Source organism: Mus pahari, chromosome 5 (genome assembly GCF_900095145.1).
Source record: "Mus pahari chromosome 5, PAHARI_EIJ_v1.1, whole genome shotgun sequence".
Lineage (NCBI taxonomy): Eukaryota > Metazoa > Chordata > Mammalia > Rodentia > Muridae > Mus > Mus pahari.
Window position 1 is genome coordinate 51,228,646 of NC_034594.1, and position 12,742 is coordinate 51,241,387.

Genomic DNA, 12,742 nt, shown 5'->3' on the forward strand with positions numbered 1-12,742 from the left:
ACTGTGAGCAGAACCCATTCTGGTCAGTGTTATACCCAGCATAGACGGGCCCCTCAGCTCTATGGTGTGGCAGGTACATTAAGACGGACAGGATGTCCCATGCGGTGATACCCACCTTACCCTGTCTGTCTGCGTGCAGCTTTGCCATATCAAAAAGAGGCCGCCTGCTACTTGCCGATGACATGGGCCTAGGGAAGACCGTCCAAGCTATCTGCATAGCAGCTTTTTACCGAAAGGAATGGCCACTGCTGGTGGTGGCGCCTTCCTCTGTGCGCTTCACCTGGGAGCAGGTTAGTTCTCTGCACCGGAATCACTGGGAGAGGCCTCCTGGGTTAGAGCATCTGAATAACAGTACGGGCAAACCCTGGGGTAAGCCCTGGGATCTTTAAAGGTTTAGGTGTGGGTCAAAGGCCAGCAGAAAACTAAGCTGGTCCCTGAAGACAGGGAATCGTGTTATCTCCACAGGGAGGGAAGCCAAGCAGTTGCTAGCTTAGGGACCTCTTGCCAGTCCCGCAGCAGATACTGTACCTCCGTGCTCTTGTAAATAAGACCTTCTATCCACCCCGCGCCCGATTTCTGCAATGACTTTATTTCCTTTGTCTCTCCAAATCCTGTGACGTGATACCCCAATGACCCACTTTTCAGATAAACAAACAAAATCTCAGGGTCAAGAACTTTGCCTCCTAAGGAGGCAGCTTCCTGACTTCTGTTCAGTGTTTCGTTTGCCCTACAGTGGTGTGCATAGGTGGTGTGCATAGTACATTTGGACCACCTAATAGGTGGGGGCCTGATGTGAACTTTGAATAATTAAAACCCTTTAAGCAAATCCAGTGAAGGAAGGCCCAGTTCATTGCCAAAGCTTGTGGCTTTATGCTGCAGGTGTGGTGCCAGTCTCTTCACAGGTTAAGCTCTTCCTAAGGCCCCAGAGCCACAGTGCAGAGGATGCACCTCACTCAGCCTGCGGCTGGTAAGGTCTGGATCCTGCCACCACCTGTGCAAAGTGTCACCATGTATCTGTAGGGCTAGATTTCCCTCAGAGAGTCCAAAAGAGTCAGGCCACTGCTTATAACCAGAGAAGTGATATCAGGCCACAGCACATGCCAGCGAAGGGAAGGGGACACCTAAGTGCTGGGGCTTCCATGTGGAGTCACCCAGTGGCTTCCTAAGGCTCCTGGATACTTGGTTTATCTAGTGATCCACTGTGGGGGACCGTGGGTAGCTTTGAAGAAAACAGCGACATAAATGTTTTCATTGTGCCCAGGAAGCGCAGTTTTCTTGGAAGAGCTACATTCTTCCCCAACTGGATCATCTAGAGATCACAGAGGGGAAGGCAGAGGCGTGGGGAGAGTCATGTCAGGAAATTAAAGGTGGGCTAAAGGCCGACAGAGGTGACCAGAGTGTGTTAGATGCAGGAGACTGTGAAGACAGACTGTCTTCAGGGAATGTTAAACTTGCCCCCAACCCCACCCCCTCAGTGTGTTGATGCCTTGGCCGGAATCACTGCTTTATACTGTCCCTTCCCCTGCAGGCCTTTCTTCGGTGGCTTCCATCTCTTAGCCCAGAGAGCATCAATGTGGTGGTGACCGGGAAGGGCCGCCTAGCCGCTGGCTTGGTCAACATTGTCAGCTTTGACCTTCTTTGCAAGTTGGAGAGGCAGCTAAAAACCCCTTTCAAAGTCGTCATTATTGTGAGTAATGGCAGAGCCCTGAAGTACTTTGTCTGTCTAGACACTCTGCAGGGCTCCACAGGTTTGGGAATTTGTGGCCTCCTTGATCTTCTTTGGGTTTGGGGAGAGAGAGCAATAGAAATCCCTGCCTTACTTTTATAGAGAGTGATTCTTTTTTTATTCCCTTCCTGAAGCAGCCCTTAAGCCTATGTACCAGACTTTGCTGAGGAGCATTTTAAACAGGTGGGACGAGTCTGTTCAGAGGTTGGTCTGCCCCTCCTGTACTGGGAGGTTAGGGATGGAGGCCAGCATGTGCACACCAGACCATTCTAGGTCCCAGAGAGTACAGCTGTGTCAGGAACAGTGTGTGCCTGCATTGGTACTGACTTGTCAGTGACGCAGAGCCATACAGGTCAGCAGTCAGTGCTTCTCTTCCAGCTGGTGTGAAGACACGCCCCATCCCTGTTCTTAGAGATGTCGTCACCTGCCTCCAGAGCCGAAGGTGCTGCTTTCAGCCACTGGCTTCCTTTTTCATCTCCGCACACTTCATGAACATCTGGGGAGACTTGGTGGCCAGCCAGCTGTCAGCGTAGAATATGTAGACATGGTTCCGAATACAAACACCACAGGAGCTCAGAGCAGAGAAGGAGAAGACGTGAATACAGACCCCAGGAAATGCGTTGTGTGTTCTGGACATGAAAACCACCCTGTGTTCTCAGTGTGTGCAAACGGGGACACATACTTTATCAAAGCTATTTTGGTCATCTGAGTCTGAGTCCCCCCACTTGGGGGGAGCTGTGTTGGGCTTGGCATGGATTCAAGTGTGGTTTTGAATGGACGGCAGCATTCCAGTGAGGTGAAATAGTAAAAGAAATGTCCCAGTATGGTCACGATGGCTCTGGGATGTGGGGACGGTGGTGGCTGCCTTTCCTGACCATGCCCTTGTATCAGGTGTCCCACCTATAGCCACTGCTCTCACCTGTGTTCCCAGGCAGTGCCGCCTCTAATTCACTCAAGCTGGCAGCGCAGGCACATCCGACCTTGCCCCACAGTCGCATCGGCTGAAACTGTGGCTTCGAAATTCATGCGTTTCTGTTCCTGGTTCATCTCTCAGTCAGCCTTGAGGTTGAGGGCAAGCTGCTTGCCGCTAGTGCTGCCTTGTCCTCGGATGAAGCAAACAGCCTGCCATCTTCTGGCTTCCCTGCAGCAAGGGACGAAGTGGCAGCTCTGAGAAACACCTGTCACCGATAAGGCTTCTGCTTGTGGTCGATTCTGGCAGGGAAACCATTTTACCCGCGCTTAAAAGGGCCAGTTCCCTTTCATTCCTGACACATTTTCTGCAACTGCTCTCTATAAATGGCTTTCTCATGACTTTCATGAGGATTTATCATGAATCAGAATCATGAGTGTAGTAGCCCAGGCATCTGAGGGGTGCTATCTTGACAACTGGGGACAGGTCACCTCTCACTCTGTCTATTGTGTCTTTGAAGCCCACCCCACCTCCACCCCCACCCCCTTTTAATCATAGCTAAAATGGAGCAAGTTGGAAGCTTACAGATTCTTGCAGGGACAGAGGTAAGAGCACTAGTAACTCCTGGTCCAGGGAATCCTCATTAGGTAACAGGATGGCTTTGAGGGCTGCCCCTGTGTTAGCTTATTTCAGACACAGCAAGCTGATAAACTTATATCCATTTTATCTGATAGCATTATATGTATTTATAGGTAGAGAAACTGGTACCATAGACAGGTCATTTAGTGGCTCAGAGTCAATTAGCAAGCAACTAGAATGTGCCAACCTAAGATTTTCCCTTTTGGGAAGGAATATGTTCATCATTCTTTTGTCTTTAGAAAATAAGGCAAATTTTATGTTTGTTTATTTACAGAATGTACAACTATAAGTCCATCAAATGCTATTATTTTCAACACAATGTCCCCCAGAGGACAGGGATCAGTCTGTTTCTCATTCTTCAGCTCCCATAGTGCTTTGTTTGCATGACTGTGGTGGCATGATTGTCTGGTCTAATGCCAGCGTGTCTGCTGCCAGCCGTGTCTGCAAAGGCTGAGGGCAGTGCGAGACCTCAGAACTTGACACCAGTTGAAAGCATGCAGTAGGTCTTCAGCACATCTGACTAATGCCACGCGGTTGTGAGGTGTTTTCCACAAGGTGGCAAGTCACCTCTCAGGGTTTTGTCCACTTACGTACCCAGGGGCAGATTGGGGCAAACCCCCTTTCCAGGTGGAAAATTGCCCTAGAGAAAGAGACAATATCTTATACAGTGTATAATAAAGAAGCTGCCCCAAGTCTGGGTCCTTCCCTAGTGTACTGCTCCATCACCTTAAACAGCTATGGGTCAAGGGAGGCATCCTCATGGCAGATACCAAACCAGGCTCGAGTCAGGTGGGCTGCGGTGGATCAAGGACTGCCCATTCACCCACGTGGTTGTTTGTTGCAGGATGAATCGCACTTCCTCAAGAACATTAAGACTGCCCGCTGCCGAGCAGCTGTGCCTATCCTAAAGGTAAGAGTGGCCCAGAGGAGACTTAGGGCCTTAACATGACACTTGCTCAGACAGGAGGGGTATGCGGGCCAAACAGATGCAGCCACGCTGATGAGCTATGGGCAGTGTTGACACCGGGCATCTCTCCTTGGGCTGTGTGCTTGTTCATATCCTGCCATGAATCCAGTCCACGTGAAGTCCTATTGAGAGTCCCAGACTCAGATGGGAAGAGACCCCGAATCTTCTCCTTGGCTTCCTGCCAGCACAAGAAGCCTGCGACAGTGTGTCACTAAACGGATCAGGAGAAACTGCATCTCTTGTAGTAGCAAAGCTGTCAAGGTGGGAGGCGTTATCTAAGGGCAGCCAGGGCTGTGGGTCAGAGAGGAGCCTCAGGCAGAGCTGAGGCTTGCCCAGAAGCTGACTGATCCTGTACGCTGGCCAGGGCCTGCGGTTAACTAGAGAAGGCCAGCAGGGTACTTGTTTCCTTCGTGTCCTGGCTCTGCCCCTGCCCCTGAACACACACACACACATGGGCTGCCGTGAGTTCTGCCTTCGCAGCAGGGAGCAGTGGGCCTGAGAGCAGGGTCAAGTCTTTCTCAGTACACACTCTGATGCAGTTCTGTCCTTGTCTTTGTCGTGTTCTGTACCTCACTCCTCCAAGATAAGCCCCAAAACGCCATTTCCAAACCTCAAAGGTTAGGAAGTAGGGAAGTACCAACATAACCGCTTCCTGGTGGCCAAGTGAGAAGCCGCTCATGGATGACTTTGGGGGAACTGCTACTTGGCATGGACTGAGCAAACTGGCATTCAGTTAAACAGCCTGTGTAGGACGTGAGCATTGAAAACTGCAGCCTCTAGTGGGGTGTGGTGGTGTATGCCCTCACGATCAGCACTGTGGAGGCAAACGCCAGGCAGATCCACATAGTCCCAGGACACCCAGGGCGACAGAGAGATCCTGTCTTAAATACATAAACAAACAAAAATAAAACCACAGCGGTTACTGCTCAGAACAAGCTTTTGTTTTTATGTGAACTAAGGGAAGCAAACTCTCAGAATGCTAGCCAAGCTCACTGCTTCCTGCCTATCCACAAAACTGTCTCAAAAGTAGTTTCATCTCCAATTTTTTAAAATAACCGTAAGTCAAGGTTATGTCATATGCTCCAGATCAAAAATGTAAGTCTTTAACCTAAGCTTGACTCCATTATAAACTTCTATATATCAGTATCCGCTTCTAGACACACCTAAATGAAATATCGCCCCAGGGCAGTGACCTGTTTAGGGGAAAACTTTAATATATTCTCCTTAGAAAAATATTAATACATCTTGGTACTATGGTTCCAATATTACGGCATCAGCAAAATTAAATTTCTACCTCTGATTGTTGACAAAAGATACTGCAGAGTAGAATAATTCTGTATTTAAGTTCTGACATGACATCTTGTTAGCAACCGCTTTGGTTTGTTGAGTTTGTTGCCTGGGTGGGCGCATGGGGCCTCACAGTGGGGGTCTGAAATGAGTGTCTATGGCCAGACTTCTGGAAACAGCATGCATATCTTCAATACCCTGGGTATATTTCAAAGGGATGTTTTAAAATGACTATTGAACTGCTATCTACTATATGGGGCTTTGCATTTGCAGAGTAGGGCTGAGTGGATATGGCTGCTGTTCATGAAGGTGTCTTAAGCTCTTCTGAAACACAGACTCCCCCTAATGCTTAGGAGTGACCTGGGGGTAAGAAGGGGAGGTGGGGGAGGGGAAGTGAGGACTTCCCTGTGCTGGGCTGTTAGCTCCTTTCCTGCTGTTTCCAAATCCAGCCCTGCTAACCCATGCTGTGGGGCTGAGGTGTGCATGGTGGGAGTCTCTGCCAGCACTCTGTAGACCTCCTAATTGTGACAACTCAGCTGGTTTCCAGTTGTTACTCCCTGTCACATCCTATAGGGAACAAGTCACTCCTCACCCGCATCCTAGCCCTTAACCCTCTTAAAGAAGCACTGGTCTCAAATACCCTATGAACTGAATCTAGATGATTTTGAAATAAAATAATTGCCCTCGATTTTTCCTTCAATGTACACAGGGTCTTGGGAATATATTCTTGGCCTGGGTTCAGTCCTCAGTACCAGACAGACAGACAGACAGACAGACAGACCGACAAGGAAAGCCTTATATTTTCATAATATAGCAAGATATTTTCAGCAAATCCCCGAGAGGCGATTAGATTTTAGCACACAGATAGCAGAATAAGATCAAGTCCAGAGATTTAGGAGTCGGGGAGGTTTATCTGATTGACTGATGGAAACAGAATCGCAGACTGACTTCCAGCTCCGTGTGTAGCTGAGAATGACCTTATGTTCTTGATCCCCTGCCTGTACCTTTCAAGTGCTGAGATAGGCAAGTTCCTACCACACCCAGCTGTTTTGTGTTTTCCACCTAAATTGGCTTCATACTTGCTATACAGTTGAGGCTGGCCTTGAGTTTTTGACCCTCCAGCCTCTGCCTCCTGAGTTCTAGCATTTCAGGTGTATACCACAATACATGTTTGTTTTGATGTAGTGGTAGGGTTGAATGCAGGGTTGTATGAGTGTGTGTGTGTGTGAGTGTGTGTGTGTGTGTGTGTGTGTGTGTGTGTGATGCATATATGTAGGTATGTTAGACTAGCATGACCTGAGCTATATCCTTGGCCTAAACATAGTTTTTGTACATGGTGACAGTAGTCAGTATCATAAGAAACTGGTGTCATTGTCCCCAAGAAAATAAGACTTCTTTCTTCTGTACAGCACTGTTTGCCTATGCTATTAATACCAAGGAAGATGGTTCTCTTTTTTATATATAAACGTGTAAAAATACAAGATAGAAAACAATTAAGGTGCAAAGTTAAAATTTCCTGAGACCACTTTTAGCAGCTGGGCTATTTTTCTAGCAAGTCAGTAGTGGAACAAGATCGTCTTTACTGAGTAACCTCCATTGGCAGGCACTTGGCTGTTACAAATAATCCTTAATATAAATGGACATTCATAATGTGCTCTTGTTGGACTGGTTCCACAAGCAGAACTGCTAGGTCCGTTACCTTCAGGGGAGAACTCTGAAGTTCCATCTGACCAAGTGTCACCATTCACTCGTGTGTAGTCTAAGAGGTGGCTCTTCTCCTCTAAATGGTGACTATCCTTCCTCTTCAACATTTAGAGTGGGGTTTTGTTTCGTTGGTTTTGTGTACATGAAATTTTTGGAAGTTGAGTCAAATAGCAAAATTAATTTATTGTTAGTTTTAAATTGTGTTTTGTGTGTATGGGTGTTTTGCCTGCATGTGTGGCTCTGCACCACTCGCTTGCCTGGTGCCCATGGAGACCAGAAGATGGCATCAGATTCCCTTGAACTAGGTTGAGAGCTACCATGTGGGCGCTGGCAATGAAACCTAGTTCTCTGGAAGAGCAGCCAGTGCTCTTCACTGAGCCATCTCTCCAGCTACAAAGTTAGTTTTTAAGGAGAAAAGCCTCCAGCACCCCACTGTGTTTCCCGATGAGTGTAGATGTTGTTGTTTGTTTTCTTCTGTCCCTGACAAAGCTGTGTGTATCACAGGCCGGCCAGGGATGGCCTTGAACTCCTGATCCTCCTGCATACATCTTCTAAGCCCAAGTGTATGACACCAGGCCCACTTCTAGTTCCCAGTTCCAATAATTGGCTAACTGAGAAGTCAGCTAAATATCTAGGGCTTTGATTGTTTTGTTTTGTTTTCCCTTTTAAATAATTAGATGATTAAGTTTACAAAAATTACCCTACAATAAAGACTTTGTCTTTTCTTCCATCTTTGGACCTTCCAACTTTCCTGTCCTCAGAGACAGCTACAGCCATCCGATTCATGCTTTACTTCCATAAGAAAGCCTAATTCTAAGTGTGTGTTTTCTTCTCTGCAGAGTAACCTATAGCTCCTGCTTTGTCGTTGTTTCTTCCTTCTTCCTTTTTGAGATAGGGCATTGTATAGCCCAGACTGGTCTTGAACTCCTCATCTTTTTGCCTCTGCCCCTCGAGTGCCGAGATCACAGGTGGGTGCCACCCTATCTAGCTGCCCCGACCTGTCCAGCTGACATTCCTACTGAAAAGCTGTGATTGGGTGGGTGCGTACTAGCAGCCTGAAAACTCAGTGCATTTATTATACACCACTGAATGAGGAAGCAGGTGTGCTTGTGTGCAACTGTAGGAGGAGGGTGGCTAGCTCCTCTCGGTAGGGAGTCTCTGTAGGGGAACATTCTCAGATTGCAGTCATCTGGAGGAAGCAGCAATAATTAATCGGTTCTGTTGCACTGGTTTTAGCTAAAGGCCAGTATTCTTAACATTAGTACTGAGACAAGGGGCAGCTCTGCTTTTCCCTGAGCGTACACCAGGGAAGGCTTTGCCGTTGGTGTGTGTGGCACTGCGATCCTTGACATGGCCATGCTTATGCCTACAAAGCACACTTACCTGGGACTTCATTGTCTCCCACACCTAGCTTTATAACAACCCTGCTTTATATCTATGAATCTCCCTGATTGTGCATCCTGAAAATCACCCCCAGCATTCCAAATGACCACCTAGCTCTTACACACAGCATACTGTTATGTAAGTCTGTCAACATGGGTATTCTCTGTTCTGTTTGGATTTGGACCCAAACAGAAGCTTTTCACAACACTGCAGTGACTGTCTTTTCCAGGGACACAGAAGGGGTACAGAGTTAGAAAAGTAGCCCCTCTGTTTCTGAGACAGGGCCTTCTCTGCCTTTCTCGGGCCACAGGGGAGAAGGGTGTCCAGTGATAGATCTCATAACCCTGGGGAATGACAAAGCTACAAAACGGTCCCTGAATCAAGCCATCCTGATTTCCTCAAGTTCATTACAGAATCAGGATTCAAAGGGAAATTATTGGAGTCTAATATTTTGGGGGGGGGGGAGATGGATTTTTCTTCCAAGAAAAAAAAATCCCCCAAAATACTTAATTTTATTATGTATGCCATCTTAATAATACCTATACAGAAACCTTGAAACTCAGAATAGTATAACTTTAATAATCCATTGCATTGTATTGTATTCTCATTATAGGATTTGGGTAAGTTTAATCCTTAGACCTGTAGTTAGTCTTCATTCTGACTGATCAGAAGGAGTGTGGCATCCGCGTTGTCATACCACAGAGCAGCGATACTGATTTAATGCAGAAGCACCCTGTTGGCCAGGGGAGATGGTTCAGCAGAGAGCAGCACTGTTTACTCTTGCAGAGGTTCTGTTTCCAGCGTCCACACTGTGCCTTCAAACTTTCCGCAAAATAACTCCAGTTCTAGGAGATCCAGTCCTGGCCTCAGGCAGGCATTTGGTGCAGATGTACAAGCAGGCACAGAGAAAACAAAATGAAATACAAGATCACTGCACTTAGATCCAGGCAGTGAGATTGGTACCCTGTAGCATCTCTGGAATATGGCAGGAACACCTCTAGGTTTTTCAGGTCTTCCATTCACCCACTGGGAATCATTCTCACTTCCTCCTGGCTGCAAGCCTGCTTTTGGTTTTGATATGGGTATTTTTGGTCCTTTGACTCCTAACTAGGGTTGACATTATTTGAACATTATTGGTTCCAAACGTTACTTGTGAAGGTTCTAGAGTGACTTGTAAGCCAGTTAAAACTCGGTAGCTCACAGTGTCTTCGGTGTCAGGGTCAGGAGAGTTGGGACTTAGGCAGACTTGACCTCTCTTTGCTGCCACCTGCTTCTGAGCAACCTCCTCATGACGTTATTTCAAGTGCTAGAGACACACTGGCTAAAGAACGGAACTCAGTAAATGTGATGGGGCTCGTCTTTAATCCCAGGATTAAAGGGATGCAGAGGCAGGCAGATCTCTGAGTCTGAGGCCACCCTGGTCTACAGGGCTACACAGAGAACCCCTGACTGGAAAAGCCAAAGTGCGGGGAGTACCTCAGCTTTGGGGAACATGATTTTATTTCCTTGCGGAAATGTTATAGCCAATCAGAATAGCTCAGCAAAGCTAGTTATTGGCTCAGCTGTGGCAGGGGGCATGAATGGGAAGTGGTAGCTTCTCACTGTTTGTTGGGTGGTGGACTTGAAACAACCCTAGCTCTTTCCTCTGAGCATGTCTGGGCTCACACTTTAGCTTCTGTGTGTAGCTTCTCTGCTTTGGCTAACTGCATAGCATTCTCCGTTCCACATGCTAGCTTGTCTTGCCCCTGAGGCTCTGCAGAGCTTCTGAGCCTGCACTCTGAGGAGACTTAGAAGGCCAGCTGCCCCCAGTGTCTGCTGTGAACCACATTACCTTCCCCAGAGCACACAGGAGTTCCTTAGTGCCACCCCACTGTGCTTTTCCTAGGAGCTGTTGTCTCCTTAGCTGGGGGAGTCGGCTACACAATGTTTGATGTAGCATCCATTTATGTCATTTTACATATCTTTATTTTCCTAGGTGTGGCTTCCTCAGAGATAGACCAAGCATAGCAACTGTTTTAGGGCGGGCACAGACAAAGGCCTTATAGATGGTTGACCACAGCCTTGTGTCTGAGCACAGCGTAGCTTACATCGTCCCAGGACAGATGAGATGCTCTTCCAGTTTCTTCCCAGGCTCCATCCCAGGCAGGCACAGCAGCCGCCCAGGGAGAGGGTTCAGGATGATGTGCAGATTTCTCCTGTTTGTGAAACTGCCACTTCTTTTTTTTTTTTTTTTGTCTGCTGCTACTTTCCTGAAGTAGGCTAAAGCCACAAACAGGTGCTACAGATGTCATTCATGATGCCCATTGCTCTATCAATGAGCCTGCGTTAAACTGTGCAGGAAATTATAGGCCTCAGTAATGAACTGTGGAGAATCATAGCCGGAGAAATTCCTGGCTCTGCCATCAGAATGGGATTAGGTGTGGGCAGTGGCTGAGACGGCAGAGTTCATTTTGAGAATTATATGTGTTGCATATTTAGGAGGAATCCTCTTTCTTCCCATGGTTACACCTTCATTTATTATTTTTATGAGTCAGCACATCCATTTTAAGACCTACTTAGTTCCCTGTGGACATTCAGTTCAGGTGGTTGCCCTGTATTGCTGTCATTAACTCAAGGTTTCCGTGGTTAACAAGCGGTTTCCACGCAGTTAGCTCCACAGTGGGGTCTCTTCCAAAGCTGTATGAATTTTACCTCACAGTCACAACAGCTTGATGCTACAGTCTCCTCTTGATCTCTCTCTTTCCCATCTCTCTGAGAGGAGTATGATCTGGATGTGACCGCCTCAGTCAAGCCTGAGTCAGTCAGTCGGGGAAGAGGGGAACCGGGAGCCCCCGTTGGTTCAGCCAGCTGTTTATCTCCCTCCTGCCCTTGCTGAGCAGGCTGCCTCAGACCCAGGCTGAGCCTGGTCAGTGGAGCTGGGTCCCATCACCGAATGTTCTTAGTAATCACAAAGGGAGCTTGAGTCTTGCAATACAGTGAAGTTAGTAAAGACTTGTTTTCCTAAAAAAGTAAAAATAAAAATAAAAAATAACCAGTGAGATAAATGCCTGCTGCCCCAGCATGAAAACCTGAGTCAGGTCCTCGCCCTGGGTTTGAGCAGAGTCAGGCAGGTCCCTAGAGCTCCTTGGCCAGCCAACTTAGACAGATGGATAAACGACCCTGTCTCCAAAAATAAGGTACAATGACAGACATAGACACATGGCATGGTCCTTGGCCCCCATGCACACATCACACACATGCACGCCTGTATACACATGAACATGTACATATAATACACACAGAGAATTAAAACACTAGATAGAAGCTTCTACACAGACTGTCTCTGTCATTTCCTCTTGGTACTAACAGGGTCTTTATGGTAAATTTAACTTGAATTTCAGAAATCTTTTCTACAGCAAATTCAGGCCTATTGATCTCTCTTCTTTGCTCCAAAGCGGGATCCCTTGTGTTTACTTCATGTGCCTTGCAACACTAACTAGCTTTCCTCTGAATTTTTCTCAGCATGTAGTGTATATTGATTGATTACCTACTTTGTGCCAGATGCAAAGTGCTACAGTCAGTAAGTAGGAACACAACCCCCACTTCATCTCTGTATTAGCCAGGGTTCTCTAGGAGTGCAGAGCTTTAGAGTGAAGGTGTGTGTGTGTGCGCACATGTGCGTATGTGTGTGTGTGTGTGTATGTATGCGTGTGTGTGTGTGTGTGTGTGTGCATGTGTGTATGTGTATCTGTGGGGGGGGGGATTTATTAGAGTGGCTTATAGGCTGTGGTCCAGCTATCCCAGCGGTGGCTGTCTACCAGTGGAAGGTCTGAGAATCCAGTAGTTGTTCAGTCCACGAGGCTGGATGTCTCAGCTGTTGTTCAGTATACCCCAGAATCCTGAAAAAGTAGGCAAAAATGCCACTGAAGGAATGGGCTTGCTCGAGAGGGTGAGGGAAAGTTGGCAGAGAGAGAGGAAGGTCCCTTCTTCCATGTTCTTTATGTAGGCTGCCAGCAGAAAGTATGACCCAGATTAATAGATCTCAAAGATCTGGATTAAAAGTGGGTTCTCCCACTTCAAATGATTTATTTAAGCCGGGCCTGGTGGCACAGGCCTTTAATCCCAGCACTCGGGAGGCAGAGGCAGG

At 47.4% G+C, this 12,742-nt stretch overlaps 1 protein-coding gene across 4 annotated transcripts in view; it reads left to right on the forward strand.

Moving 5' to 3' along the window:
- The window catches only part of Smarcal1 (SWI/SNF related, matrix associated, actin dependent regulator of chromatin, subfamily a like 1), a 91,488-nt gene that overhangs the window by 53,486 nt on the left and 25,260 nt on the right, over positions 1 to 12,742 (forward strand). For all 4 annotated transcript variants that reach the window (XM_029538671.1, XM_021197617.1, XM_029538670.1 and 1 more), the window contains 3 exons: positions 140 to 290; positions 1,529 to 1,687; positions 4,120 to 4,185. In XM_029538671.1, coding sequence (XP_029394531.1) covers positions 140 to 290; positions 1,529 to 1,687; positions 4,120 to 4,185 — 376 coding nt within the window. The remainder of the gene's footprint in view (positions 1 to 139; positions 291 to 1,528; positions 1,688 to 4,119; positions 4,186 to 12,742) is intronic.